Genomic DNA, 26,249 nt, shown 5'->3' with positions numbered 1-26,249 from the left:
TTGCTATCTGAATACAGTTGTATAAGAATCACCCAATCTAATCTAAGCTCTTGAGCAATTGCTCTAAATTCTGCTTCTATACTAGACCTACAACCACTGCCTTTTTTTGCTGCTCTAAGTCACGAGGTTACCTTCTACATACATACAATATCTAGGGGGTAAATCTCGTATCATCCGGACACCCTACCCAGTCTGCATCTGTATATGCCTCAATTTTCAAGTGTCCATAAGCTTAAATTAGAATTCCTTTTCCTGAAGTAGCCTTAAAGTACCTCAAGATCTGGTACGCTGCATCCAAGTGTGAGTTGGGATCATGCATATATTGGCAAACAAGACTAAATGCAAATGTGATATCTGGTCTAGTATAAGATAGATAGATTAACTTCCCCCACCAACTTTTGATAGCTTGTCTGGTCCACCTATTCTCCTTCTTTTGCCTTCAAGTGTAGGATAGGCTCAATAGGAATCTTTATTGGCTTACACCCTAACATTTCAGTTTCTTCCAGTAGGTCGAGAGTATACTTCCTTTGAGAGAGGGGAACACCATTAGCGAATATGCCAACTCCATTCATAAGGAAGTACCCAAGCTTTCCCATGTCCTTGATTTCAAATTCGGTTCCCGAAAATGTCTTTAAGGCTAAAATCTCTTCCTCACTGCAACCTGTGATTACAATTTCATCCACATAGACTAGAAGTATAGTGGTATGAAAATTTTCCCTTTTGATGAACAAGTTATGATCTACATTATTGTGCTTCTAGCCATTGGAAACTATGGCTTTATGAAAACTCCTAAACCAAGCCCTTGGTAATTGCTCAGCCCATAAAAGGCTCTTTTTAACTTGCACACTTTCCCATAAGTCTCAGTGGTAGCATATCTAAGTGGCATATCCATGTATACTTCTTCTTGAAGTTCCCCATGGAAGAAAGCATTCTTTACATGTAGTTGCTGCAGGCTCCAACCCTTGTCTCTCCACAGTCCCATCTGCTTTGTGCTTTATGAGAAACACTCTTTTGCACCCAACAGTCCATTTTCCTGAAGGCAAGGACACCAGTTCCCACGTCCTTTTTTTCTTCTTCTTTCTAGAGCTCGCATTTCCTCATCCATGGCTTCCTGACATGTGTTATGAACAGAAGTAGAGGAGAAAGAGGAAACAAAGCATTGAGACTTAAATCATCCAAAAAAAAAAAAAAGCATTGAGACTTAGGGGATAGGGACTGATATGAAATGAAGTTGGAAATAGGATGTTTGGTGCATATGCGTGGCTACTTTCTTAATGCAATTGGTAAGTCCAAAGTGGGATTAAGAGATGGTTCCAAAAGAGACTCACTAGGAACCATTACCTTAGGACTAAGACCAAGAGCTTCCATCTAAAGTGGTATAGAAGGGGAAACTTCTCACACAGATTGCCTTTGATAAGTCTTCAGAGGTCATTCAATATTTTGATCTACTAGCTGTTCATGTCTAGTCACTCCATCATCAACATGAATCTCTGAAGAAATGCCTAAAGGAGGAACAAGAACCTGAACCTCTTCACGGATACTCTCCCTTTGAAGAGGTGTAGGGGCAAAGAAGGGAACTTGCTCTTAGAACACAACATCCATAGAAACAAAGAAAGCGAAGAGGAGGGTGTTAACACTAATAGCCTTTTTGGGTAGTAGGATAACTCGGAAAAATACATTTTAACCCATGTGGATTCAACTTACTATGAACATTATGGTTTCAGTCAAAGACAACACAACCAAACCTTATGGGGTACAATAAAAGTTGCTGTCCCTAAAAGAACTTCAAAGGGACAGTGCTGTTGCAAATCTCGGGACGACATTTGGTTGATCAGATAGGTTGCAGTGAGGACCGCATCCCTTGAAAATTGAGGAGGCACATTCGTAGTAAACATCAGAGAATGTGCCACCTCAAAAAGGTGTCTATTCTTATGTTCGGCAACCTCATTTTGAGGAGAGGTGTTGACATATCTACTATGGTGTATAACGCCATGGTCAGCTAGGTAAGAGGGTAATGCAATGCCCCACCCAGATACTCAGTCTCATTATTTGTATGCAGAACTTTTATTGTGGCCCCAAATTGTGTACTAACCATCTTATGAAAAAGTTTGAAAACACGAAAAAACATTACTATTTTGGTGAAGTAGACCCATGTGGTTCTAGCAATAATCAATAGAGGTAACAAACCACCCATCGCCAGAAATAGAAATAGTCTAAAAAGGATCCCACAAATTAGACTGAACCACCGAAAAGGAACGTTACTCCGATTATCCGAAACTGGTAAACGTGTCTAGTTTACTTAGCTAAAATATAAGTATCACTATGAAAAGCATTCAAATTACAATGTTTGATGAAATCATGAGACAACTTAAATAAAACAACCGAAGGAATGTGGCATAAATGACGATGCCGTTGTAACAAAGTAAAAAGTGCAGGAGAAGTGGAATTGGTAGCCCATAGAAAAAACTGATGGAGACCCATCCAATAAATAGAGCCCCACTTCTTGTCTACCACTGCCAATCGTTTGCCCCATTTCCAGGTCTTGAAATATACTGAGAGAAGGGGAAAAAAATGTTATTTTGCAGTTCATATCACGAGTAAGACTACTAATGGACAGAAGATTAACGGAAAATTTAAGAACATGCAAAGCAGTAAGGGAAGGTGAATAGATAATAGATCCCTTTCCAAAGATAAGATAAAGAGACCTATTCGCAGTGCAAAAAACCTGAGTGAAAAAAAAAAAAAAAAAAAAAAAAAAAAAAAGGAATAAGTATGAAACAAAGATGAAGAACCAATCATATAGTCAGTTGCCCCAGAGTCGATTATCCAAGAGGGATAAATCAAATTAACACTCCAACTCCAACCTCTCTGGTCATTCCCCTTGCTTTATTCACCTCCCCCCCCCCCAAAAAAAAAAAAAATCTCGTTCGGCCCCAAGCCTTTCAAATTCTTTGATATGTGGATGTTGAATTCTTCCTTCATCCCTACAATTAAGAAAGCTTGGTCGAAGTCTATCCATTGCTACTCTCTTCCTCTCATTGCCTTTGCTCGCAGACTTCGAAACACCAAGGAAGCTCTTTGTTCCTGGAACTCGTCCACTTTCGGCAATATCTCCTCTAATGTTTCCTCTTGTCGTTCTAACCTCCAGCGCGTCCAGTCTCTCCTCCAAAGTGATCCCTCCAATCCCTCCCTTGCTGAAGACAAAAAGGCCCTTTCCTTTAAGCTGTCTTCCCTCCTTACCTTTGAAGAAAGCTTTCTTCGCCAAAAAGCTATAATCAAATGGCTCAAGTTTACTCCAACTCGGCATATTTTCATCGTTCCCTTAAGGTTTCGAAGCAACTTCAATTCTATCCCTTCCCTCCTCACTAGTAGTGGCTCTTGGATTTTTGACCTTGTTAGCATCAAAACGGAGGTGATTTCTTTCTTTTCCAACCTCCTGGCTCCGGCTTCCCTTCCCTCTCGCACCCCTCTCCCTCCAAACCTCATCAATAAATTCATAGATACTTCTTCCGCCACTTCTCTCTATGCTATCTGAACAACGGAGGAGATCCTCGTTGCCATTAGATCCCATAAGCCCAACAAGGCCCCAGGTTCTGATTGCTTCAATATGGGTTTTTTCCTTGCCTCCTGGGATTTCATTGAGAACGATCTTGTTCAAGCCGTTCGAAGCTTCTTTTTCAACCCTTCTCAGCTCTCCTCCATCAATCAAACCTTCCTCTACTTTATCCCCAAAAAGCAAGGGGGCTCCTCTCTCTCTGATTTTTGCCCTATTTCCCTCTGTAAATTCATCTCTAAGATCCTAGCGAATAGGCTAAAAAAAGCTCTCTCCTCCCCTGTGAGCTCGAATCAATCTGCCTTCATTTTGAGGCGTAGTATTGTGGATAACATCCTTCTTTGTGCTGAAATTGTCCGTAGTTTTGATAGTTCCGCCCACTCCCAGGTTGCTCTTCTAAAGGTAGACCTTCACAAAGCTTTGATTCCATTTGCTGGGATTTCATTACTAATGTCATCTCCTCCATGGGCTTCCCTCCCCCTTTTATTCATTGGATTGAGATTTGTATCTCTTCGCCCCGCTTCTCCATCGTCATTAACGGCTCTCTTGCAGGCTTCTTCTCTTCCCTTGTTGGAATCCACCAAGGGTTGCCACCACCCCTACCTCTTTTCCCTAGCTCTAAAGGTCCTCTCCCGCGTTCTCCAATCCAAAATGGACCAACACCTCATCTCTCCCATTCCCAAATGCAAATCCATCAACCTCATTCATTTTGCTTTCACCGATGATCTCATGGTCTTCTCCAAAGGAGATCACCAATCTATCTTCTCCATTCTCTCGACCCTTTCTCTTTTTGAATCCCCCTCTGGCCTTCATGTCAACCTTGATAAGTCCACCATCTTTCTCTCCGGTATCCCAGCTCAGCTTCGAACCTCTCTCCTCCAGGTCTTAGGCTTTAATCTTGGCTCTTTTCCAGTTGTCTACCTCGGCCTTCCCCTTTTTCTCGGTAGAATGACCCACCATCACTGCCTCCCCATGCTTGATCATATTCGTAAGAAGCTCCAACTCTGAAAGGGCAAGCTTCTATCCTTTGCCGGTAGAGTTGTTCTTATTTGCTTTGTCCTTCAATCTTCATATCTCTACTGATGCGGTATTTTCTCCATCCCCAAATCCACCATCAATGCTATGGAAACCTTGTTTTGTGCCTTCCTTTGGAAAGGATAGGAAGATTCTCGTTTTCTCCACCCTATCTATTAGTCAACTATCTGTCGCCCAACTTTTGAAGGAGGCCTAGGAATCTTCCGAATTTCTGATGTTAACTTAGCCTGCCTCCTCAAGCTCATTTGGAAAATTGCCTCAAAGCATGACTCCATTTGGGTTAGCTGGGTCCATTCCTACTTGCTCCTTGCGGATTCTTTCTGAACGGCTCCCATGCCCTCAATCCCATGTGGATCTAGAGGAAACTTCTCTCATTGCGTCCCCTAGTTCTTTTTGTTATTTCTACCACTATCTCCTCCGGCACCTCCACCTAATTCTGGCTAGATCCGTGGCACCCGTTGGACATTCTCTATAACCACTTTGGGCCCCGTAATGTCTATGTTTCTCGTATTCCAAAACACCCCCTGGTCAACCTTTATCTCCAATGGCTCCTAGAACCCCTCCCTGCTCCCCCTTCTCACACAGGTTTGGGATTCTCTTCCTCTTCTAGCTAATTCCTTTCATGATCTAATAGTTTGGCTCCCATCTCCCACCAAAACCTTCTCCACCATCTTAACGTGGAACCTTCTTTGAGCCCATAACCCTAAACCCCCTGAGTCCCCTTGGTCTGGTTCAAAGGTTTCATTCCGCACCATTCCCTTACCCTTTGGAGAGCCCTCAACCATGGCCTTCCCACCCAATCCTTCCTTATTAGCCGCCATATATCAGTAAATCCCAACTGTATCCATTGTTGGAACAGCCTGAAAAACCTTGAGCACCTTTTCTTCCCTTGCCCCTTCTCCAGATGGATCTAGAGAAAAGCCCTAGCCTCCATCTGGCCCCATTCGAGGCGTTCCTTTGGGTTTGCTCGTGCTTGGTTTTGGATGGTGAGAAACTTTTTAGGCTCTTCCATTTGTGATCGGATTGGTAAGCTAGTTTTTTTGCCTCCATTCATCATCTTTGGTGGGAGCGCAATTTCAGGAGACGGACTTCCAAATCTCGCTCTCCTGGCATGATTTGGAATGCCATCTATTTTAATGTTTCTTCTAGATTGATAGCTCTCCCCCACCCCCTTATTGAGGATACCCCAAGGAACATATTCATTGTTGTCTCCTGGGGTCGTAGCTCTTCTTTTCGGTCATCCTCTTAAAGACCTTGTACTCTTGTTTTTTGTTGTTCTTTAAGATAATTATTCATTCATCCAAAAAAAAAAAAAAAAAAGTCAAATTGACATTGTGACAACAAAAAATAGCTATGGAATATTGTGTATCTAAAGGGGGGGATTATGGCACAGACTACACTCAAACTAGGAGTTGACAGAAAATTCACAACTAGTAAAGGTGTTGGAGTACTCAGGGTGTCAGAATTAGCTTGATGGGCAGTAGCTTGGTTTCGTCCCTAATTTTCATTTCTTCTTTCTCCACGGGAATTTCCAACACTTGTCCTTGGTATGACGCTTTAGATTACAATATTAACATTTAATTAGTCCACGTGAGTCACCTGTATTAGTCTTATTACTAACTGTACCGACCACCAAAGAAAATCTGGCAAATGTTTGAGTATGCACCATTGTTATCCTGCTACTATCCTTAGTGTCAACCATAGCATAAGCTTGCTTTAGAGATGGAAAAGCTTCTTGTGAGAAGATTTGAGTGCAAATCTGATCATACTCAATGTTGAAACCTGCTATAAAATCATACATTCTAAGTATGTCCTCCCACTTCTGATGAATAGCAGCATGAACAGCACATGTTTAAGTCAAACCACGGTACTACCTTTCGGCGAATTTCGGGTGAAATTCGCCAAATATCACATGGTTCGGTGTGGAGCAAATTAAAAACGCCGGTGAAAATGATATATACTAAATATCGTTGGAAAATCGTTGATTTTCCGGCAAAATAGCGAATGACAGGCGATAATTCATGGAACCAAAGAATCTGAGATCGCTCATCACTCTCATGTTCGTTGGAGATGTTTGCCACAACGTACGTGCTTGGATGCACCGTTGAGGCTACTGTGGGATCACTCTCTATTCGCCGGAGATGTCATAGAAAGGATGCTTCACATATGGAAGTAGGAGGAATAAAGGAACCCTCCATTTGGCGACGCCAGCAAACTTCACAAAAGGGATGGAAGATAAGAAAGGGAATGAAAATGGAGAATGGTGGTGGGAATCGATTAGAGGTTTTGCACTTGACCTTCTGCAAGTATTCGAGACTTTGCAGCTTTAGAAGAAAAAGAAAAGTGAAGAACTGATGAACTTTGGCTAACGTTTCAATCTCTAAGCTGAAATGTGACAGTTGTTTAGAGTGGGGCCCAGGCATTTTTGACCGATTGACTAACAATGACTTAACCTCACATCCTCACCATCTGATGAATTAAATTAATAATGGGCCCAAAAGCAAAAGTTATCGCCAAAAATATTGGCAAAAGACCGGCTAAATTCACCGGTTCGCTAGGTTTCGCCCCTTGGCGAATTCCGCTGAACTTTCGTACTTTGAATAAAACGCCTGTAGAAGCCAAGGGTCTAATAGTATCCTCGAAGAGTGTTGTAATACTGAGATAGAGTGAGTGCCTTCTGTTGCAACTGATGAATTTTCCTTTGAATCTTGAAACATTGTGCATCGTTGCTAACCTAAGAATAATTCTCCTTGGCCACTTTCCAAATTTTAGGAGCATCAAGAAGAAGGTAACTCTCTGCAATACTTGGTTGAGTGGAATTGAGAAGAAATCCCATAACCAAGCATTCATCAGTCTCCCACTTGTCTTGTGTTGTTCAAGGAGAAGACAGTTTCATCAAAGTCCCATAAGGATGGCCAATAAGATAATGGACACCAACTGTAAGAGAAACAAATCGAGACTAGTGAAGATAATTGGTCCCATTAAGTTTGAATATGGTCATCTGAAATGAGGAGAAGTCATGATCCCGATGAATAGAAGATAAGGAATCTCCTCCATACCAGATGTACTAGAAGAGGCAAAGGTAATTGAATCAGCCATTGCATGGAGTAAAAATTGATTGAAAAATTAGATCACAACATCAAAGGAAAATTAGGATCCCTTGGCACGAGAAAAGGCTCACCACCAAAGGGAAGAGCCATAAAGAAGAAAAAACTAAGGGGCAACACCTCTATTAGCCCTCGCAAATAGCAACGATGGCCCTAGAGGCAACCACTGGTCTAGTGAGGTGGGTGTGAAGGGTGATAGCCCTACATGAGTTGTAGAGGGGTGGCAATCCTTTTAGGGCCAATCATGAGGTGCTAGGAAGGGTTTTTGGAGCTGCGATGGTGGTGGTGGTGGTGTCACTAGAGGGTGAGAAAGGGCGGCAATAGGTGGGGGTGATCCTGCATTGGGAATGGAAGGGTTACTCAGATCAGATTTGGCTTTGATAACATGTTGTAGGATTTGAGAAAATATTGACTTGTGTTTAAGAGAGACAGCAGGGCCTTTATTTATACTAATAACTTGCCAAAAATGGAACAGATCTTCGGAATGTGGGAATATTACAAAATGAATTATAACAATAATAATAATAAAAAACTTAACAAGACATTTCTACCTTGAATGATAAATAATTACTGCTGCTGCTGCCACCGCCTTACAACAATAGGAAGACGGAAGACCTATGTAGCAAATACAAGTCTTGATTTGCAAATATGACTAGCAAACAGAGTGGTGTGGGACCATGGTCAGAGAACTCTGAAGATCTCACCAAGATCTGTCGAGATGTCTCTCTTCTTTCATTTAGGGAGGCAAGTTGATGTTCTGGATGAGATGATGATATTACAGCACATAGGGTCTCAAGTCTCAACTCTAGTTGCACTTTGATCATTGGATTATTGTTTGAACCTTGTAATTTGAACAATGAACATGTGCAATGTATCAGATTTGTTTGAGTTTTGAAGTCTGAGTGTTAACATGATGTGTGCAATAGGCCATCTTAAAGTTTCACTTCAACGTAGTGAATTCTTACTTGGGGTCCAAAGTGGAACTCACAGTTACACTGCCCCCCCCCCCCCCCCCCCCCTTCACACACACACAAAAAAAAATCTGGGGTCACTAGTGTTTCAAAAGGGCTGAAATAGGCTACACAGCAAGTTTCAGCCCCCCCAAATGACCCCCAATACGCATTGAGTTGAAGCCTTGAGTTCAGAAAAAAAAATTCCACCAACTCGGCAAGGTCTTACTGAGATCTCAAGCCAACTCTCTTTTTTGAGTTAGAGAGATGACCCAGAGAACAAGAACTTGAACCATGTGTGGGACAAGGTATGCTGAGAGGGTGGGGGAAGGAGCTGTGGTGATAGGAATCATAGGATTAATAGTGCAAGGTGTAGCTGGGAGGGAGTGTTTGGGTGTAGGGCCAAGGGAAAGGGATGGTGGTATTTGCATTGCCATTTACATTGGCAGGCCAAGGTGGAGCTGTGAAGAATAGTGTTGAGAGGCTTTGATTTGAGAAGGGAAGAAGACGGGTGCAGCTGTATTCCATCACTGACCTCTATGAGGTTAGGGGGCATTTTGGTCTTTACATGAAAATATTACATCAAAGTGACTGCTTAATATTCAAAAGTAATGGTAGGGGTGTACTTTTTAGGTTTTCAAAATAAGAAAGAGATTCATTTTTTGTATGCTGGTAATACTGTTTTACTTCTGTTGTGTGGGCCACCTCATTGTATCCATATGGAAGTGATGTTGTATAGGACATCATCCAGTTCAAAGCCTTTTTAGATCACCAATATTGGCATTTACTTATGTATTTTTAGTAACTCACTTTGTTTTATGCAAGTTTCATTTCTTTTTGGTGAATTCAGAGCTTCTGCTGTGCATGAACTCCATTTGGCCTGAAACTTGACGGGTGAACTGGGGATCCCAGGCCATACCCGTGCTCGAATTTGGTTCTCTTCTAACTTGTCACATAGAAGATATATCAAGTGTCCAGGAGTGGTACTCTATGTCTAATTTCTGTAATGTGGGGAAGTCGATTGGCTTGGCTACTTCCATCCCCCACCCCCCCGGTGAAAAATCTTCCTTCCCTTAATGGCAAAGCTTGTTAATGCTAGTACTTTGCCTGATTCTTCATATCACTTATTTTTTCCTTGGTTGAATACTTTTTCCATAACTTATTCAGCTTTTGTGTATATTTTGGTCAGTTGCCAACCCCCCCCCCCCCCCCCAAAAAAAAAAATAAAAAATCAATCTCTTCTGATTTGAGTCTAAATTGCATTCCATTTTCTGGTTGCTCCTTGGCTCATCAGTTGTCTAAATAAACTCTCTTTCTCTCTCCTCAGACATAATCTGTTTTGGTGTCAGAGTTGTTATATCGAGGGATCATATCACCAACTGGCTTTCTCCAGGTATGGCTGATTTTCCTTTTCTTAGTGTGGGAGAGTTTTTAGACCTCATCTGTAAACCTTTATACTTGTTTCCATTTGATTTTGGGGTAGAACATCATAGGAATCTGTGGGCCTCAGCTTCTAGCTTTGCCACTACCTGATGTCCTGAAGTCAAAACTATAGTACCTTAATAGCACAGATAGGTTGGCCCCATTAATGTACTTGTGATAGGATAGAAAATTGGTTTATAAGAAGAAGTTGAGACAGCAAAACAATTATACCAGGTACTTCTCAAGACATCTGGTGGCTTCTTCTAATCTCCAAAAACTGATTTGTAACACTGAAATATATTTTTTATCTTAATGTGAATCAGATACTTGGCCAGGAGCCAGAAGATGCATACACCTTCCCAATATATTAGAGTGCTTACTATCTTGAGGTGTTGAGCTTCTATTCCACCATATGCCAACGATTTAGTGGTAAGTATTGATTATATTACTGATTGAGAAGTAAGAAATGGGAATGAGATACCCTTAGCTTCATGGAATTGACATCCAACTATTGTCAAATATTTCCTTTTAAGTTGCTTCTACTAGGCGGTATAATTTTGGATTCTTTAGCCTAGCTTCAGTTCTTGGAATAAACTGATATGCAGTATTTGTTCTTCAGTTGTTTTCCAATGTGAGACAACCATTCCATCTCTCTCATTTGAAAATAATGCTGATCATACAAGGCAATCATTGATTGGATCAACCAAGGAAACAGGAAAATCCTGTTATACTTTTTCTCGTAGCCCTCTTGTTCGTATCGATTTTCTTTTCAATTTTGAGTCTATGCAAGTACTTCTTCACATGTGAAACTGCATATTAGGTCATAGATGTAAGCGTTCAGTCTTTTCTGTCGCAGTTTTGCTAATTTAGTTTTTTTTTTGCATTGAGATTGCAGGTACTAAAGCAGAAGAGTGCACTCCTGCTTTTGTGCCCCAGCCTCTCAAAAGCAGTTTTCATATTTGATCTTTTATCAGTTTGTTCAATCTCCTCTTCCCCACTTCCCCTCACCTCACCCCCCCCCCCTTCTATCTCTTCCCCACAAGAAAAAAGGAGTAAATTAAAAATGTGATGGCACTTCAACCAACTTTTAAACACCCCTTAAGAGCCACTTGTTTTTAACTTTTTTAATTAATGGAGATATCAGATAGCACTGTTTGGATTATATTGAGGACAGTACCCAACAGCCTATATCAATAAATCATGTTGAATCTTGATACATTTATTTATTTTCCAGAATTTCATGCAGCTAAACTCGATTACATGCAAATGTTGAGCGATCACAAACAGCTTTGGATTTGCTTTGTATACATCAGATAAATTTGATCTGTAATGCACCACCAGTTTCATTTGACCTTCTTTGTGCACAAGAAAAAATCATTAAATTTTATCATTTTTATTTTTGAAGCATATTCATTTATGAATGGTGTTTTGCCTACAGCCACAAAAATGTTCAGATTTTCTTCTCAACTATTGTTATTCTTGCAATCAAATTTTGCCATTACTAGGGTTCCATGACCACTAGCCATCTAATCTGCGTGAGAAAGTATCTTCCTTTCAAGGTAGAGTGCTTGTATGTAGTGGTACCACATACTAACTATTACTCTCAGTTTGTGAAGTCTCGCATTTACTTTCTCAACTTGTGGTTTTGCTTAAACCCAGATTGAGTTTGGGTGTTGTGCCAGGAAGCTAGCCATGGGAATAAGGTAAGAGAGACTTCCTACAAAGTAGAAACAATCAAAACCTTGGGCTATCAGTAATGAGGGAACTGGGTTCTCTGGTAATCCTAATCAACACATTAAGGCATCTAGATCCATTTTTTAGACATTGATGATATTTTTTTTGGGCACAAAAGATGATTAACATTGGTGGGTTCTCCGCTTACTCCTTAAATATGATAGTTGATTTACCCTTACGAGCAAAATAGAAAGCAAAACAAGCATTTTGCTAAACTAAAATGCTACTAGTAAGCCTAAAATCATTAAAAGCTGATCAGTTGCTATTAGTTTCCCAATTCATGCTTGGAAGCAAAATTCGTATGCTATCATTTGGTTATTGTATTGTTTAATTCATACATAAAGACAATTAATAGCATAACTAATATTGTGTTAAAAAGTCATAAGGATATAAACAATTGAATAGAATACAACAGAAAATGGTAAACTCGGTAAGATCCTCCCTCTACCCCACCCACCCCTCAAAAGAAAAATCCCTACACTAGAAAGATCATCTCTTTGGCATGTCCTTGTTTGAATTGGATTGGCAATACACAAGGCTCAATATACAATGAAATAATTCAGTTATCAAGTTTTTGAATGTATTATATGTCATTGGGGAGACGTGGTTCGAAGAAAATATTTAGGTAAGAGAATCCGTACAGCACTCGAAAGATAACACGTGATATTTTTGAGATCTACCGGTCATAAATAAAATTATGGAAAACCATCAAAAAAGCATTCATCTCGAAATGCCATGTATTAATTTTTGGGAAAAAAAAACCACATATGGGATAGTGAGACACCTATGCCAAAACAAACAGAAAAGCTCAAAATATTCTTTTTTTTTTTTTTTTTTGTGCAAAAAACTCAAAATACTCACTCCACCCTATAAAACAAAAGTACAGCCTAATTATGAAATGCTAGGCAGGTATTTGCCAATATCTTGTTTTGCAAGCAGTGATATGTAATTTTCCAAAATATAGTCACACACACAAACACAAACGCTCTCGTTTTCTTCCTTCCCTACTGTGACCGCGAAGAACATCAACAGAGCATCATTGTATTCTCCTGTCGCTGCCTTTCCTTGCTCTCCTCTCATGGAAGACGATGACGAGTTCGGAGATCTCTACACAGACGTTCTTCGCCCTTTCTCCTCATCAGATCCTTCTCAGCCTCCAATCTTCTCCTCTACAGTCCCAGGCTCCTCCGCCAACCCTTCATCCTACCCTAACATCCACAGCGGCGACGGAGAATTTTTATTTGGAGCTCCTAATTCAAGTAGCTCTGCCCTAACTTACAACGCCAAGAAGGAGGAGATAAACCAGATTCCTGAAGAGAGCAACCATGGCGCTTCGAATTGTAACAATAGTGACAGGATGGATGAACTGGAAAAAAAAGATGAAGAAAAACAAGATAAAGAAGTAGCTAGGGCTTCTGACAGTCAGTTATCGAATTCCTCAAAGGCCGACGTGCTGATAGATCTGGGTAATGGAAACGTGGAATTACAACAGGCAGAAGACGCTAGGGTTTCTGAAAATATAGAAGCTTTAGGGAAATCTGGGACGACTGAAGCGCAAGATGAAGAAGGCGGTGATAAAGATGGGTCCTTGATCGGTGATGGGGGACTGTTCCAAGAGGGCGAGGCAGGGAACAGGGAGGATATTGTTGTTGGTGTCGATGTTTTGGAGCCGGAGCCGATAATTCCTGGACTATCGGGTGGTTCTTTTATTCCTGGCGTTTTTGAAGATTCAGGGAGCGGGGAAGGTTCGAAAGCTGCTGCTAGAATGGAGGATCGCGATGGCGCTAGGGACGATTGGGACAGTGACAGCGAGGATGATCTGCAGATTGTGCTGAATGATAACACTGGACCTCTTGGTATGGACATGAAGGAGGGAGTGGGAAGCGACGACGAGGATGAAGATGGGGAAGATCTTATAATCGTTGCCGATGGTGACCAGCATCATCCGCCTATGGAAGAGCAGGAATGGGGCGACGATTCTGCACAGGCTCCAGATGGGGAGAGGAAAGAAGGCGGTGACGCTGTTAAAGCTAATGGAGGAATGGTCAATGCTGTGGGAGCTAGAATTGGGTATAGCAACCATGGGTATCATCCACATCATTCTCAGTTTAAGGTCAGTTTCCTGATATGTATTGCCTGTAAAAAAAAAAAAAAAAGTGTATGTACGTTGTTCTTCGTTTACCCATCCTTGATGGGTACTAGAAGTGTAATTCAACAAATTGTCATGGTGTTGAAACGTTCAGTTTCTTAATTGTAACTTCTGTATACTATTTTACTCACTGAAAGGTGCTAAAGAAGAATCAAAGATGATACTCCCAAATTGAATTCATTGTTTAGTTTCTGCTTCTGATATCAAGATGCGCAGTTATGTGAGTTCAATCTATTGGTGCTCTTTCGTATAAGCATAGTATGTTGGAGATGTGGCGATGTGAAATCAAGTGGAGTATGAGACCATGCCCCAAAATTTTCTGTCAAACCTTGAATCGATGCTTGCATTTCATGTATTGTATCAAAACAACGGGGGTTTTGGTACCAGGGAGAGGGATTACCCATTAATATATATCAAGCTAACTGCGGTGGGCTATTTTGCTATGGCAACCTTAATTGTTGCAGCCTGCTTTCTGCAGTGGAATGAGTAAGGCTACCTTAGCTCTTATTGTAGTCTCCTAGGGAAACATTGCTGCTCCTTCTTCGCCTGCTGTTAAGATTGGTGAGCAGTAGTTACTTATCCACATTTACTAGTCCTGATGCTCTCCTAATCTTAATTTGAATACAAGTTCCAGTTTGTCATCCCATTATTACTGTCACACAGTGATATCGTAACATGTTTCCTATCGCTGTGAAAGTAAAGTAGTAACAAATGCTGGTTAGGAGGATGTTAAACTTTCATTCCAATAGGGAAGGTGGGAATGGGTGTTTGGTTTTACAACTGCCAAGGCAACCACAAGAAGTGGAGAAGTATGTTGACCTTGATCCTCCTTTGCCATTGTTTATACGAGCGGGTCATGTGGATACTAGTATAACGTTGTCTATCTTCCTATTTCTTTGCTTGAGTTTCCAGATTTTCTGAAGCCTCTTGTCTTCAAGAAGTACTTCATTGGCTTTCCACTGCTGGGAATCCTAATAGTCTCTTCTATGTTCTTGCCTATGCTGTTTCCAGATTCCTATTTTCCTGCCATCGATGTTAATCCATGGATTGTCCATGACAAAGCCCTCTAGGAATATTTATGTATAGGGACTTCTGAAAAGCTCTAAAGTGACATTTCTGAACTTCATGCCTCACTAAGTAGGTAGGATCTTGCTTGCTCCCATTGTTTGGCTACGTTTTGCATGCTCCACTTATTTGGCTAGCCTATCTCTCTTTCTTGTACTTTCCCTGTTGCACATACCCATAATTTAGGATTGATGAGACTTTAGAACAGGCTGAAAGTCAGTCGTATTCGTTTTATTTTAAGAAATTTGCCTGGATTCCATCTCCAATGCATTTGTTCTGCTTGCAGACCAGCCTTATTATTCTATTAAAGAACTGTGTTTCTTAGCGAAGTCAAGTATCATTTCCAGCTAAAATGGAGGAAAACTGACGTGCTCTTTGTATCATTCTGCCACTGTTGCTCAATATTTACTTATGTTTGCTGCTTTTAGTACTTATAATTTTTTTAAGGTTCTGGTTGTTCTACTTTTCATATCTTGTGATCAAGTGTATAATTTACCAACTATGGTCTCAACTCATCTCTTATAGATTAAAGATATAAATTGAGAAACGTTATACAATAACTATACTATTTTCTATTCTGTTTCTTAATTTGGATAAATCCTAACCTTTTTTTTTTTGGGCTTCTAGTATGTACGACCTGGTGCTGCAGTGATGCCTGGAGGATCTTTTGCTGGTCCTGGAGGTGTCCCTGGTCAAGTTCGTCCACCTATAACGATGGGCCCTGTTGTTGGTCGTGGTAGAGGTGACTGGAGACCCACCGGAGTCAAGACAGTTCCTACAATGCAGAAAGGTTTTCACTCAGGATTTGGGCCGTCTTGGGCCAACAATTCAATGGGACGTGGTTTTGGTGGCGGATTGGAGTTCACACTTCCGTCTCATAAGTAAACTCGGAACAGTTCCATAAGCTCATTTCATTTAAGAATGTTTACTTTTTTGTGGCTCTATGTTATGTTTTCTACTTGGTTTTCCATCTATTAGTAACAATTTGAGTAGAATCTGGCCAAAAGGGAATGTCCAGAAAAAGCTACCCCTATATGGTAACTGTACATAAATTCTACAGTTACTCGAGCAGAACTGCCATTTATGAACTGAATTTAAACAGAATATATATTCTCTTCCTACTATGTATCACCGTCCATTAGTTCCAATGCTCAACATTTTTTCTTAACCCATCTCTAGCTAGCAAAGCTGCCATTATTTTTCTCGGGCGTAGCTTTTCTAACTGTGTGTGAAAATATCCAAGGCAATTCTCTTTGACAGCCATGTGATGACCAGTGCTGAGTTGTCAACTGTTGCCAACCCCACGAGAAATAAATAGGCAGCCTTTGCCTCCAGATTTGATTCCCTTAAACTAACTGAAGCAGAGAATGTGATGCGCCAACCAACGAGATTAGGAACCGAGGATTTGAGCCTACTTTTATATATAGTATGAATATTCAAGATCTTAGTAATATCTCTTTTTTTCCTCGGAGATTTTGAGACTAGATGCACTTTGAGTCAATCCTGGTGGTATCGTAGAATTCTACTGTAATTTATGCTTCCCATGCAAATCTGGCTTTGCTTTCGTCCAAAAAGAAAAATAAGTTGCACCAACTCGGCAAGATCTCGGTCCAGCTCACTTTTTTGGACCTGTTGATTTTGACATTCCAGCAGTCTCCAGAAAGGAAAGAAAGAGAAGAGGTACTCGATGTCCTTGATGTCCCCGGACTGTGAATGATACTGTGACCACTAACATGAAGAGAAGAGATTCAATAGTAAATTAGCACCACAAGAAAATTCAGTTGCAAGGGAAGCGAGATAAGAGAAGATAGTAAAAAAGAGAGAAAGGGGGGTGTAGGGGCTCTCTCAGGCTCTCAGCCTGGGTTCTCTCTCACCCACCACCATCTTAGCTGTTGAATATGAATTACTCCATAAGCAAGGGGCTAGAGGAATCACTCTCTCAGGCTCTCAGCCTGGGTTCTCTCACCCACCACCATCTTAGCTGTTGAAATGAATTACTCCAGAAGCAATGCAACACCTGCAAATCCAATTTTCTCCTAAGCTATTTTCATTATAATGAAAAGGCCTATTAATAGCCTGTCTAAGCTGAACTAGTAATTTCAAATTAGAACTACTTTGTTGGATGGATTTTCTTAACAATAAAAACTAGACTTTGTAGATCAAACCAATAGTGCAAGATAGAAGCTAATTATTAGGGGAACTACTCAGGCTGTGAAGTTAGTGAGTAGCTTGCAGCCAGACTTTGTGTGTAGGTCCCACCAAAATCTTTTAGGAATTTTACCACAAGGGCAAACTGTGTTTTGCATCGTTTCTTCATGTTTCATCCTACTGTAGCAGTCAAAGTTGACTGCCTAAAACTTTGGGGCAAATGGGCCTTTTAGCTGGTGGGCTGTCTGGCTGGTTTGAGCTTACCTCTAATGCTGGTTTGGATTGGTCCTGGTTGGTTTAGATCTGCCTAGGTTTTATTTCAGGTGGTGATGGGTGAACAGGTTTGGGGAGAAAAGTACAGCGTTGAAAAGCTAAAAACTGTACTAAATCATATATAGGTGTTATTAAAAGTTTTTTTTTTTGTGTGGCTATGAAAATGAGTTCTTCCATGTGTGTGATATTTCTTACATTTGCATGCATGGTCATTTTAAGGCATTATTTGTAGCTCCTAATGGGGCATTAGTTTCTTCTTCTTCTTTTTTTCCCACCCATCATTTCTTTAACACTTGCTCATTTTCAATGTTAAATTCTTCCAAAGTATTTTATTTGGTTCGTAAATAATTTGAATCTCAATTCAATCATTTCCAGGACAGTATTTGATGTTGACATCGATACTTTTGAGGAAAAACCATGGAGACATCCTGGTGTTGATACAGCTGACTTTTTCAACTTTGGGTTGGATGAGGAGAAATGGAAGGACTACTGCAGACAGTTGGCAAGTGCCAAGCTTTCCTTTTATGATTTGCTTGATGTTCTTCACTTCAACCGGTAAACTAATGTTGGATTACACAGGAACAACTTCGTCTGGAGGCAACCATGCAAAGTAAAATCCGTGTCTATGAGAGTGGGAGATCGGAGCAGGTAATGAACACTTTCTTGTGGTGAAAGGGTTTGGCTTCCCTTTCATTTATTTTAAATTTCCATTAAGCTTTTAAATGATTTGGTATTTTCCAGAAATATGGTGAAGTCACATTTTTTGGTATTGTTTCAGGACTATGACCCAGACCTTCCACCAGAACTTGCAGCTGCAGCAGGGATTCAAGATGCTTCAGCTGAAAATGCACATCCAGGAAAAACAGACAGTACACAAAATGATTTACTTGGCCAAGGAAGAGGAGCTGGACGTGTGCGTCCACCAATTGTATGTCCTAGCTGTTTGTTTTCAGAATATCAACTCCTAGACTGCTTTGTCAATTTTCAATGTTATATTGGTTCTATTTTCTTGTTGTCTTTCTTTTTTGACCATTCAGTGTCAGTAAGAGCACCCCCCCACTCTCTCTCTCTCTCTCTCTCTCTCTCTCTCTCACACACACACACACACATATTCATACTTGCAAACTCCAGGTTCCATGGACTAATTCATCTTTCCTGATCTCAAAACCAGCCGACTGGGAGGGCGATACAAGTAGAAGGTGGTTACGGTGAACGACTTCCCTCAATAGATACTAGGCCACCACGGATCCGTGATTCAGATGCAATTATTGAGGTAATAGAATATTGCATTCGCTTTCTTATGCTGGTCGTAGTCCCAGTTCTCTTACATATCTATACAGAATATTAGAGTACACACTTATTGGGTTACTTTGGGACAGATTGTGTTGCAGGACTTAAATGACGATGATCCAACCACAGACAATGGCAACCCGGAGCAAACAGAAAATGATTCCCGAGGAGAGCATTGCAATGGAGCAGGGAATGAAGTTGAAAATATGGGCCAAGCTGACAGTAACTATTTTGATGATCGTTTACCACAAACTTATAACAGTAGGCAGAGGGAGGTCGTGGGCAGAAGAACATCATTTATGGGGCCTGTTCACAATAACTTGCATGAAGGAGATGGAATTTTGCCCTTCCCTCCTGAAGTACCCATGCAATACCGTCCTAGTTCTAAAGGGCGGTCCCATACTAATCCTGGTGGCATGTATGGTACACCTCATGACGAAAGGTACTGAACATTTACTGGTTTGATATGTTTCTCTTTTATGATTAAATTGACGTGATCAATATAATGAGCAACAAAATATTATTTGAACCATAGGCTCCTGCAAATTAGGGGAATGAAGCTGGTGTCCTTAGAGCCCTCTTCCATTTTCTCTTGTTGAATCCCTTGTTTAATTTAGAGGGATGGAGGAGTATTCTTGATGGCTAGAGGATGCAATTGCAAAGAACAAGGACACCTGAGTCCAGAACATTTGAAGAGTGCATTGGCTGTATTACCTTGAGTCAAGAAATAAATATGAGCCGATTGAAGCTTGACATGTGAGAATTTGCATAGGGAGCTGATGCCATCTCATGAAGACTATTCCAGTGAACTTTTATGAAGCTGTTACTATTTGAAAATGGATCTATTCGAATTGCAAGTCTTGTAATAATTAGTCTAATTAAGCCTTTATTGAAACTTGGAGGAAATCAAGATACAGTCTTAGAAGGATGCCATTCGGTTCTCCCAGTGAATATACACAATTGCAATTCATTAAGGTAGAGGGAAAGGAAATGAGGAAATCCTTGGCCGTTAAAAAACAAAAAATATTAAGTTGGTTGTGTAACGAACCTTACTGCCTCTACCAAAACCAAATCATGTTTGGCTGATGCATTTAATTTGCTTGTTATTAGACATTAGTATTACAACTAAGGACAGTATCTTTTGTACTTTTAAATCCCTCCCCCTTCTAATTGGTTTCGTGTGAAAGCTGCTAACTTGTCTAGAAGAATGCAGACATGGACTAATGTTAAGTAACAGACCTAGGTATTTGTGATGCTTAGTTTTGAATGAAGTCTTTCTTTATCATGCATATATATATGAAAGATGCTAACTTGTCTTGATGAATGCAGACATTGAGTAATGTTAAGTAACGAACCTATGTATTTGTGATTCTTAGTTTTGAATGAAGTCTTTCTTTATACACTTTTGGAATTGTGTGTAATTTAGATTTTTTATGCACTTTATTCGCCAGACCTTTACCCTATCGTCTTGAGCAGACTCATGCACGTTTTTTATCAACTTACCGGTACCTTGATCTTTCTCTTAACCTCAGGGAGCTACAAGATGTGGCACGTGATAAGTACCCTGCTGGAACAGCGGAACATGGACGTGACCGGGTAGTGAGTCCAAGTGAACATGTAAACAGATCCCTGGATAGTCAGAAGGAGCAATCAGGGGAAAGCAGTGATCGCAAACAGACTCCGGGGTCTTCCCCTATCACAGAAAAGACTGGTAAGGAGCCAAGTGTAGAACCTATGGATGCCGTGCCCTATGATCTTGAGTTGGCTGATAGAAGCACTGAAGCAGAAGTGGATGAAATGGCCACTGATTCAGTAGTCCCAAGTGATACCATTGGAGATGGGAACCTGCTGAATTCTGTTGAGAAACAAAAACTAAGTTCGCGTATTGAGCAGCCTGTAGTTGAAGATACCGGTGAGGGGGATGATTTAAGGGTCACATGTAGTAGTGATAACAGCAAAGCAAGATCAGGAAGCAGCAGAGGTTATCAGAAGCGGCGTGACGATGTAGAAGAAGAGGTAGTCCAAGATGGCCGTTCAAGGCGCATGATAGACATGAAAAGACATCGGAACGAAGAGGAGCAAAGTTTCCAAAGGGGAGATGATTATGTCCGTGATAGCAAATATGAGGTGGAGCATAATCGCGTGGCTGCAAAAGGGAGGGAAGATCCATATCACTCTTATCCTCGTAGGGATTGGGATCCTAGTGCAGTGCATTATTCACGTACAAAGGGTGACAGTTTTGATAGGCCAAAGGAGAGGGAAAAATCTGCTGTAGCTTGGCAAAGACGAGATGAGGAAACACATGGGAGACGGGGGAAAGATGAAGAGACAAGGAAGCATGAACGTGTTGAGGAAATGGGATCTAGACATAAAAGTAAGGTTCGGGAAAGTGACAGGAGTGACAAAGATGAGGTTCTTCACTCCAGAAAGCGATTGGAGAATGGTGACTGGAGGGGTCGTACTGATAAAGAAGTGGGGCCAAGACAGAGGGAAAGAGATGATAGTTTGTTCATTCGGCATGAGAATGTGGATGATCTTCATTCCAAGAGAAGAAAGGATGAAGAGCATCAGCGGAGGGAACAGGCCGAAAAGGAAGAAACTGTGCATGGCTACAGAGCTAGGGAACAGACTAGCCGAAGAAAGAGGGAGAGGGATGATGTTCCGGACCAAAGGAGGAGGGATGAACAATCAAGAGGAAGAGATCGACTGGATGATCACCGGTCTTCTCGGAGCAGAGATGAGAGCTGGCGACCGAGAGAGAGAGATGACAGGCAGAGGCTCAAGCTACCCCATGAAGATTCCTTGCCAAAACGGGAAAGTGAAGAAGGAAGGGGGTCATCAAGGAGTGGCAGAGGTCTAGAAGACAAAATTGGTATTGTAAATTTGCGGGCTAAGGATGAGATTAAGGGTGTTGGATCTGATAGAGACTACCAGTTCAAGGATAAAAGACAACTGAGCGAGCAAGCTAAGAAGAGAGACAGAATAGAAGATGAAACTTCTTCACAGCATAGAGGACGTGATAATCGGAGCAACATTGAGGAGAGAAGCTCAAGGCATGAAAGGTCTGGAAGTCATAATGATCACCCTTTAACTGTTTCAGATCGACATTGGATGCATAAGGAAAGACATAAAGATAGCAGGAGGAAAAGTAAAGAATATGAAGGAGGTGATCAAAGTACCCTGGGACCTGCCAAGCGAAAGCAAGAAAATAGCAGTGCTCACCCCAATGAGAAGGTATGACCCATTTTCTTATGCACGGTGTCTTATTTTTTGGTGTGTGTGTGTGTGTGTGTGTGGTGGGGGTGGTTGTTGGGGGGGGGGGGGGTTGGAAGGTAAGCATGTTTTTGGAAGTCTCTCTTTAGCAATCAACCATAAAGGAAAGGGGTGGGTGCACTGATCCTACATAAGTGCTTCCATTTTTATGAGTAACTGTGGATCACAGTCTCTTGCGTTGGAATTTCTGCTCTTGTTCACTTATATTTATTGAAGAGATTAAATTTGTTAACTCGATCAAAAGCAGCAGGTTTGCTAACAGATTGATTCTTCAGAGAAGTTGTTCATTATCCAGGCGTGATTCCTACAGTAGTGATCTTGATTAATAGGGGGTAACTCCAGAGGTCTAATCCTAATGGAGAGAAAATTCATACCAGAACATCAAAAATTTCAGGTACCTTAGGGGTAGGTTGTGTAGGCTTGTTTCACATTTTCAAACTGCTATCTTCTGCTATGATATCATTTTGTTATTCAGGTAATGAACTGCTATAGATTTAAATGTCAATTCAACCCACTGCTGTTTGATTGTCACGCCCAATTGAGATTGAGTGTTATAACCTTCTGCAATCAGCTTGGGTTAAGCCATCCTAATGTGTTCCTTCTCTTTTCAAGTTGGGGTTTTGGTTGTGTACCAACCTAAGTTTTCATAAATATTCAATCAATTGTAAATTAAACTCAGAATGAAGGCCATAGTTGCAGGTTTGGTTTAACCTGTCACGGCTTTGGGTTTTCTTCTTTCTTTCTTTCTTTCATTTTTTTCCCCCCATCAAAACCCAGTAGCAGGGTGTCTTGTTTAGGCAGTGAATGTAAACGTCTCTTAATGATATAGAAGCTTCCCTTAGTCACAGAACAGGACTTACTTTTCATGAAAATTTTGCTTTCCTTCAGGTGGGCATGAAAGGCTTAAGTGAACAAGAAAGTGGTAACGTGCTTGTATCAGGTCCCCCTGCCTCTAATGATCCTGCTCAGTCAAGGCCCTCAAGTGTGCTCTCCAAGAAGAGTCATCATGAAAATGAGATTCCACAACGTCACTCTTCGAGAAAACATAGAGAAGATGCTCCCTCAGAGGACGATCAACAAACCTTGAGGAAAGGTCGGTCCAAATTGGAGCACTGGGTAGGCCAGAAAGAAAGGGATGATAATACCAGTTCTCAGACATCTTTATCAAAGGCTGAAGAGATCGACAGAAATGATCCACCTTCCTTAGCTAACAAGCAACCAGATGGATTGACCAAGACAGTTGAGGCTGTTGATAACCAACCTTCCTTGGAGGGCAGAAATACCAGTGGTTTGGAGTTAAAGGATTCTGATGGTGGGTCTACACCTGGCAGCCGACTTGAGGCAGAAAAGCTTGGAGGCGATCGCCATATGGATACAGTTGCAAAACTGAAAAAGCGGAGTGAGCGATTTAAACTTCCAATGCCTAGTGACAAAGATGGCAAGAAGATGGAAAATGAACAGTTGTCTACAACCCAGGCTGAAAGTTCTGCAAATACAGAAGTCAAACCAGAACGACCAGCTCGAAAACGAAGGTGGGTCAGTAGCTGAGGGAGGTTCAGTGGTGAATGATTATTGATTTTTGCAGACCTCTGACTGGGTGGGTTCTTCAACTTGGGAACTGAAGTTTATCTCCCCGCATTTGAAGATGTCCTCCAAGCATTTCCAACAGTTCTCATGGTGGCACTCTCTGTACCATTAGAGTCTATTCACCTGAGCAATGGTGTTCTCTTTCTATTTACAATGGCCATCATGTATGTTTCATGGAGTGTATGTATACTGATTAATTGTGACGTGGCCACAAACCTACTTTTTCTGCATTGAATAGTGTTGTTTATAAACCTGGACATGGTGTCTTTGATGCCATGGGAATAATGTTCCAGGTGTGGCCTCTATTATCAACAAGGCCTGAACCATTGAAAGCTGATGCTGTTGGAGGAGGATGCCCGAGTTGCAAATCACCTAGTCTTGATGATTTGGCTTTGCGGATCAGGTCAGTTCACTTTGATGCAGATGATCCAAGATCTTCCCAACAACCAAACAGAGCTTTGCGGTGCAAAATGCATTGTGAAATTTCTGAAGGTTGCAGAAAGAATTGAGAGACAAACCTTGTAGTTACAAGTTACAACGTGGAGTTTCACGACTGAACATTAACCCAGTTTTGAGAGGCATGTGTAGTAGGATAAACTTGAGGGTGATCCGTAACCCATACTTGGTTTTATTTAGTTATGATGTCTTTCCATTTCTTCCCTTGTGTCAAAGTAAGTCATTGGCGAGCACAGAGGACATGTTGAGAAAGGATACACTAGAAATAAAGCAACGCAGATTACTTCTAAAGCGATCTTTGCCTCGAGCTTGTTTGTACCTGCGTTCCTCAAATGAATTAAGGTACCATTGCTTGTATACTTGCATTCCTTTAGCATTGAAGGGAAAGGTACATAAACGGTGGCCCATAAAAACATAAAATTCTGCAGGTTTGAGTAGAGGGCGAAACAACAGCTCAAGGGTTTTAGTGGTAAGGTTGCTTGTGCCAGTTCTTACCTGCAGGACCTCTTGTCCCTGAAGTGAAGAAATAGCAGCAGGAAGTTTAGGGCACCCCCTGAGTTACATGCGGCCTGCTGTTGAGCTCATCTATGCCTCCACATCAATGTGTGGTCCTCCCATTATTCTATTTTCCTTTTAGCAAGGTCGAAAACTGCACTATACTAGTGAAAAATCAATTATAAACAGCAAGCAAAAACCCACAGTGAGGTAGTTATATTTCCAAGACAGTGGATTATCATATACGTGACTCTTCCCGTGTACTTCATTGGTGAGCTCAACACCTTAGAAGCCAATTACATGGAATCAGCAATAAGACCCACAGTGATTCATTGGTGAGCTCAACACCCTAGAAGCCAATTACATGGAATCAGCAATAAGACCCACAGTGAGGTAGTTTTATTTCCAAGACATTGGATTCCATGTGGTTGGCTCTAAAGGCGTCACATTGCTCATTTTACATGTACATGAAACCTTTTTGTTTAAATGCCAAGTAGCTGCAAAATGTCGTTCACAAAAACCACAATTAGCAAAACCTTCACGATAAACTCATCACGTTGCCGTTTCATATAATAAAACCGTTCAATTTCATTGTGTGTGATCTCGATGCCACTCGCTTTGAACCATATACCATATTCATTGTAAAACATTTTTTTCGTTTTCACAACACACACACCGTTTGCACCATTAAAAAGGACTGGTCCCGGCCATTAAACTACCTCTAACTCTGCCATGATTAGGTACTACACAGGGGAGGATTCAACATTGAGAGGCTGAAGAATAAAAATCCAAATAACATTCCCATTGGAAAAGCACTAATGTTTTTTCACCACACATATTGTGTAGGTCTTTATAAAACCTATTGGGGATCCTACCTCTTAATTATTTTATTATATTAAATAATAGGCTGACATATATTTTATGGGCCCACACATTTGAAAAGAATAGGTAAATTATTGATCATGACATTTTTTTCGATAAAATTTAGGGAAATTAAAGGAAGAGAAGAAATAGGAAGAAAGGAAGAGAAGAAATAGGAAGAAAGAAAGGGAAGAGAATAAATAAGAAGAAAAGAGAAATAAGAGAATAAATAGGGATTGAGGAATTAGTTTTAATTAGAAATGACATCTTGAATATCTAATAAAAAAAAATTTCAAAAATTTCCTTTAACCCACGTTTATAAAAAGAGAAGAGAATAAATAGGAAGAAAAGATGAGAAGAGGGGGAGAATAAATAGGGATTGAGGAGTGTTATGGTCATTACGGTCGGAATCCCTGAACTGGAGTAAGCCACTTGAGCCAAGCCCAAGGCTCAAGCTTGGTCCAAGATAGTTCAGTTGACACTTCTCAGTCATGGGGCTTCTCGGGAGATACCAGCTAAAAACCCAAGAATCATACATCATAATGACACATAACTATCATCATGTGGCTTCTCGGTAGAAATAGCGTTGGTAACATATTTGGCGTGTCTTTTATCCAGACGTCAATCACGACATTTAATTCCGCATTGAATGTACCAAGAATCATTGAATGCTCAAAGAAGAAGCTTCTCCCTCGTCCTAAACTTGCCTCGAGCTTTGCACCTTCACCTTTTTGTTCCCCCAACTGCAGCCTGATGTCATGTCAGTATCAATTTGAGACTGATCATCTGGCTCATCAACAAAGTCTTCATCAACATAAAGATCGCACGGTTTGGCTTGTTGAATAAGCCTC

At 41.0% G+C, this 26,249-nt stretch overlaps 1 protein-coding gene across 2 annotated transcripts; it reads left to right on the top strand.

Annotated features, from left to right (window-relative positions):
* The first annotated feature begins 12,741 nt into the window (after positions 1-12,741).
* Positions 12,742-24,728, top strand: FIP1[V] (FIP1[V]-like protein). Of its 2 annotated transcripts, XR_016171727.1 has the most exons (10): positions 12,742-13,914; positions 15,643-15,896; positions 17,812-17,938; positions 18,016-18,084; positions 18,215-18,364; positions 18,608-18,709; positions 18,816-19,168; positions 20,259-21,960; positions 22,888-24,384; positions 24,471-24,727. XR_016171727.1 is itself a non-coding variant. In XM_089145599.1 (9 exons), the coding sequence occupies exons 1-9, from the start codon at positions 12,880-12,882 to the stop codon at positions 23,545-23,547; spliced, it is 4,452 nt and encodes a 1,483-aa protein (XP_089001725.1). In that variant the 5' UTR covers positions 12,742-12,879; the 3' UTR covers positions 23,548-24,728. The 2 variants fall into 2 exon arrangements, 1 of the variants encoding a protein (XP_089001725.1); XM_089145599.1 differs by having other exon boundaries at positions 22,888-24,728.
* Positions 24,729-26,249: the final 1,521 nt, after the last annotated feature.

This window comes from Hakea prostrata, chromosome 2 (genome assembly GCF_041222555.1).
Source record: "Hakea prostrata isolate BN-2017 chromosome 2, UWA_Hpros_2, whole genome shotgun sequence".
Lineage (NCBI taxonomy): Eukaryota > Viridiplantae > Streptophyta > Magnoliopsida > Proteales > Proteaceae > Hakea > Hakea prostrata.
This window is presented reverse-complemented; position numbering and strand designations above follow the sequence as displayed.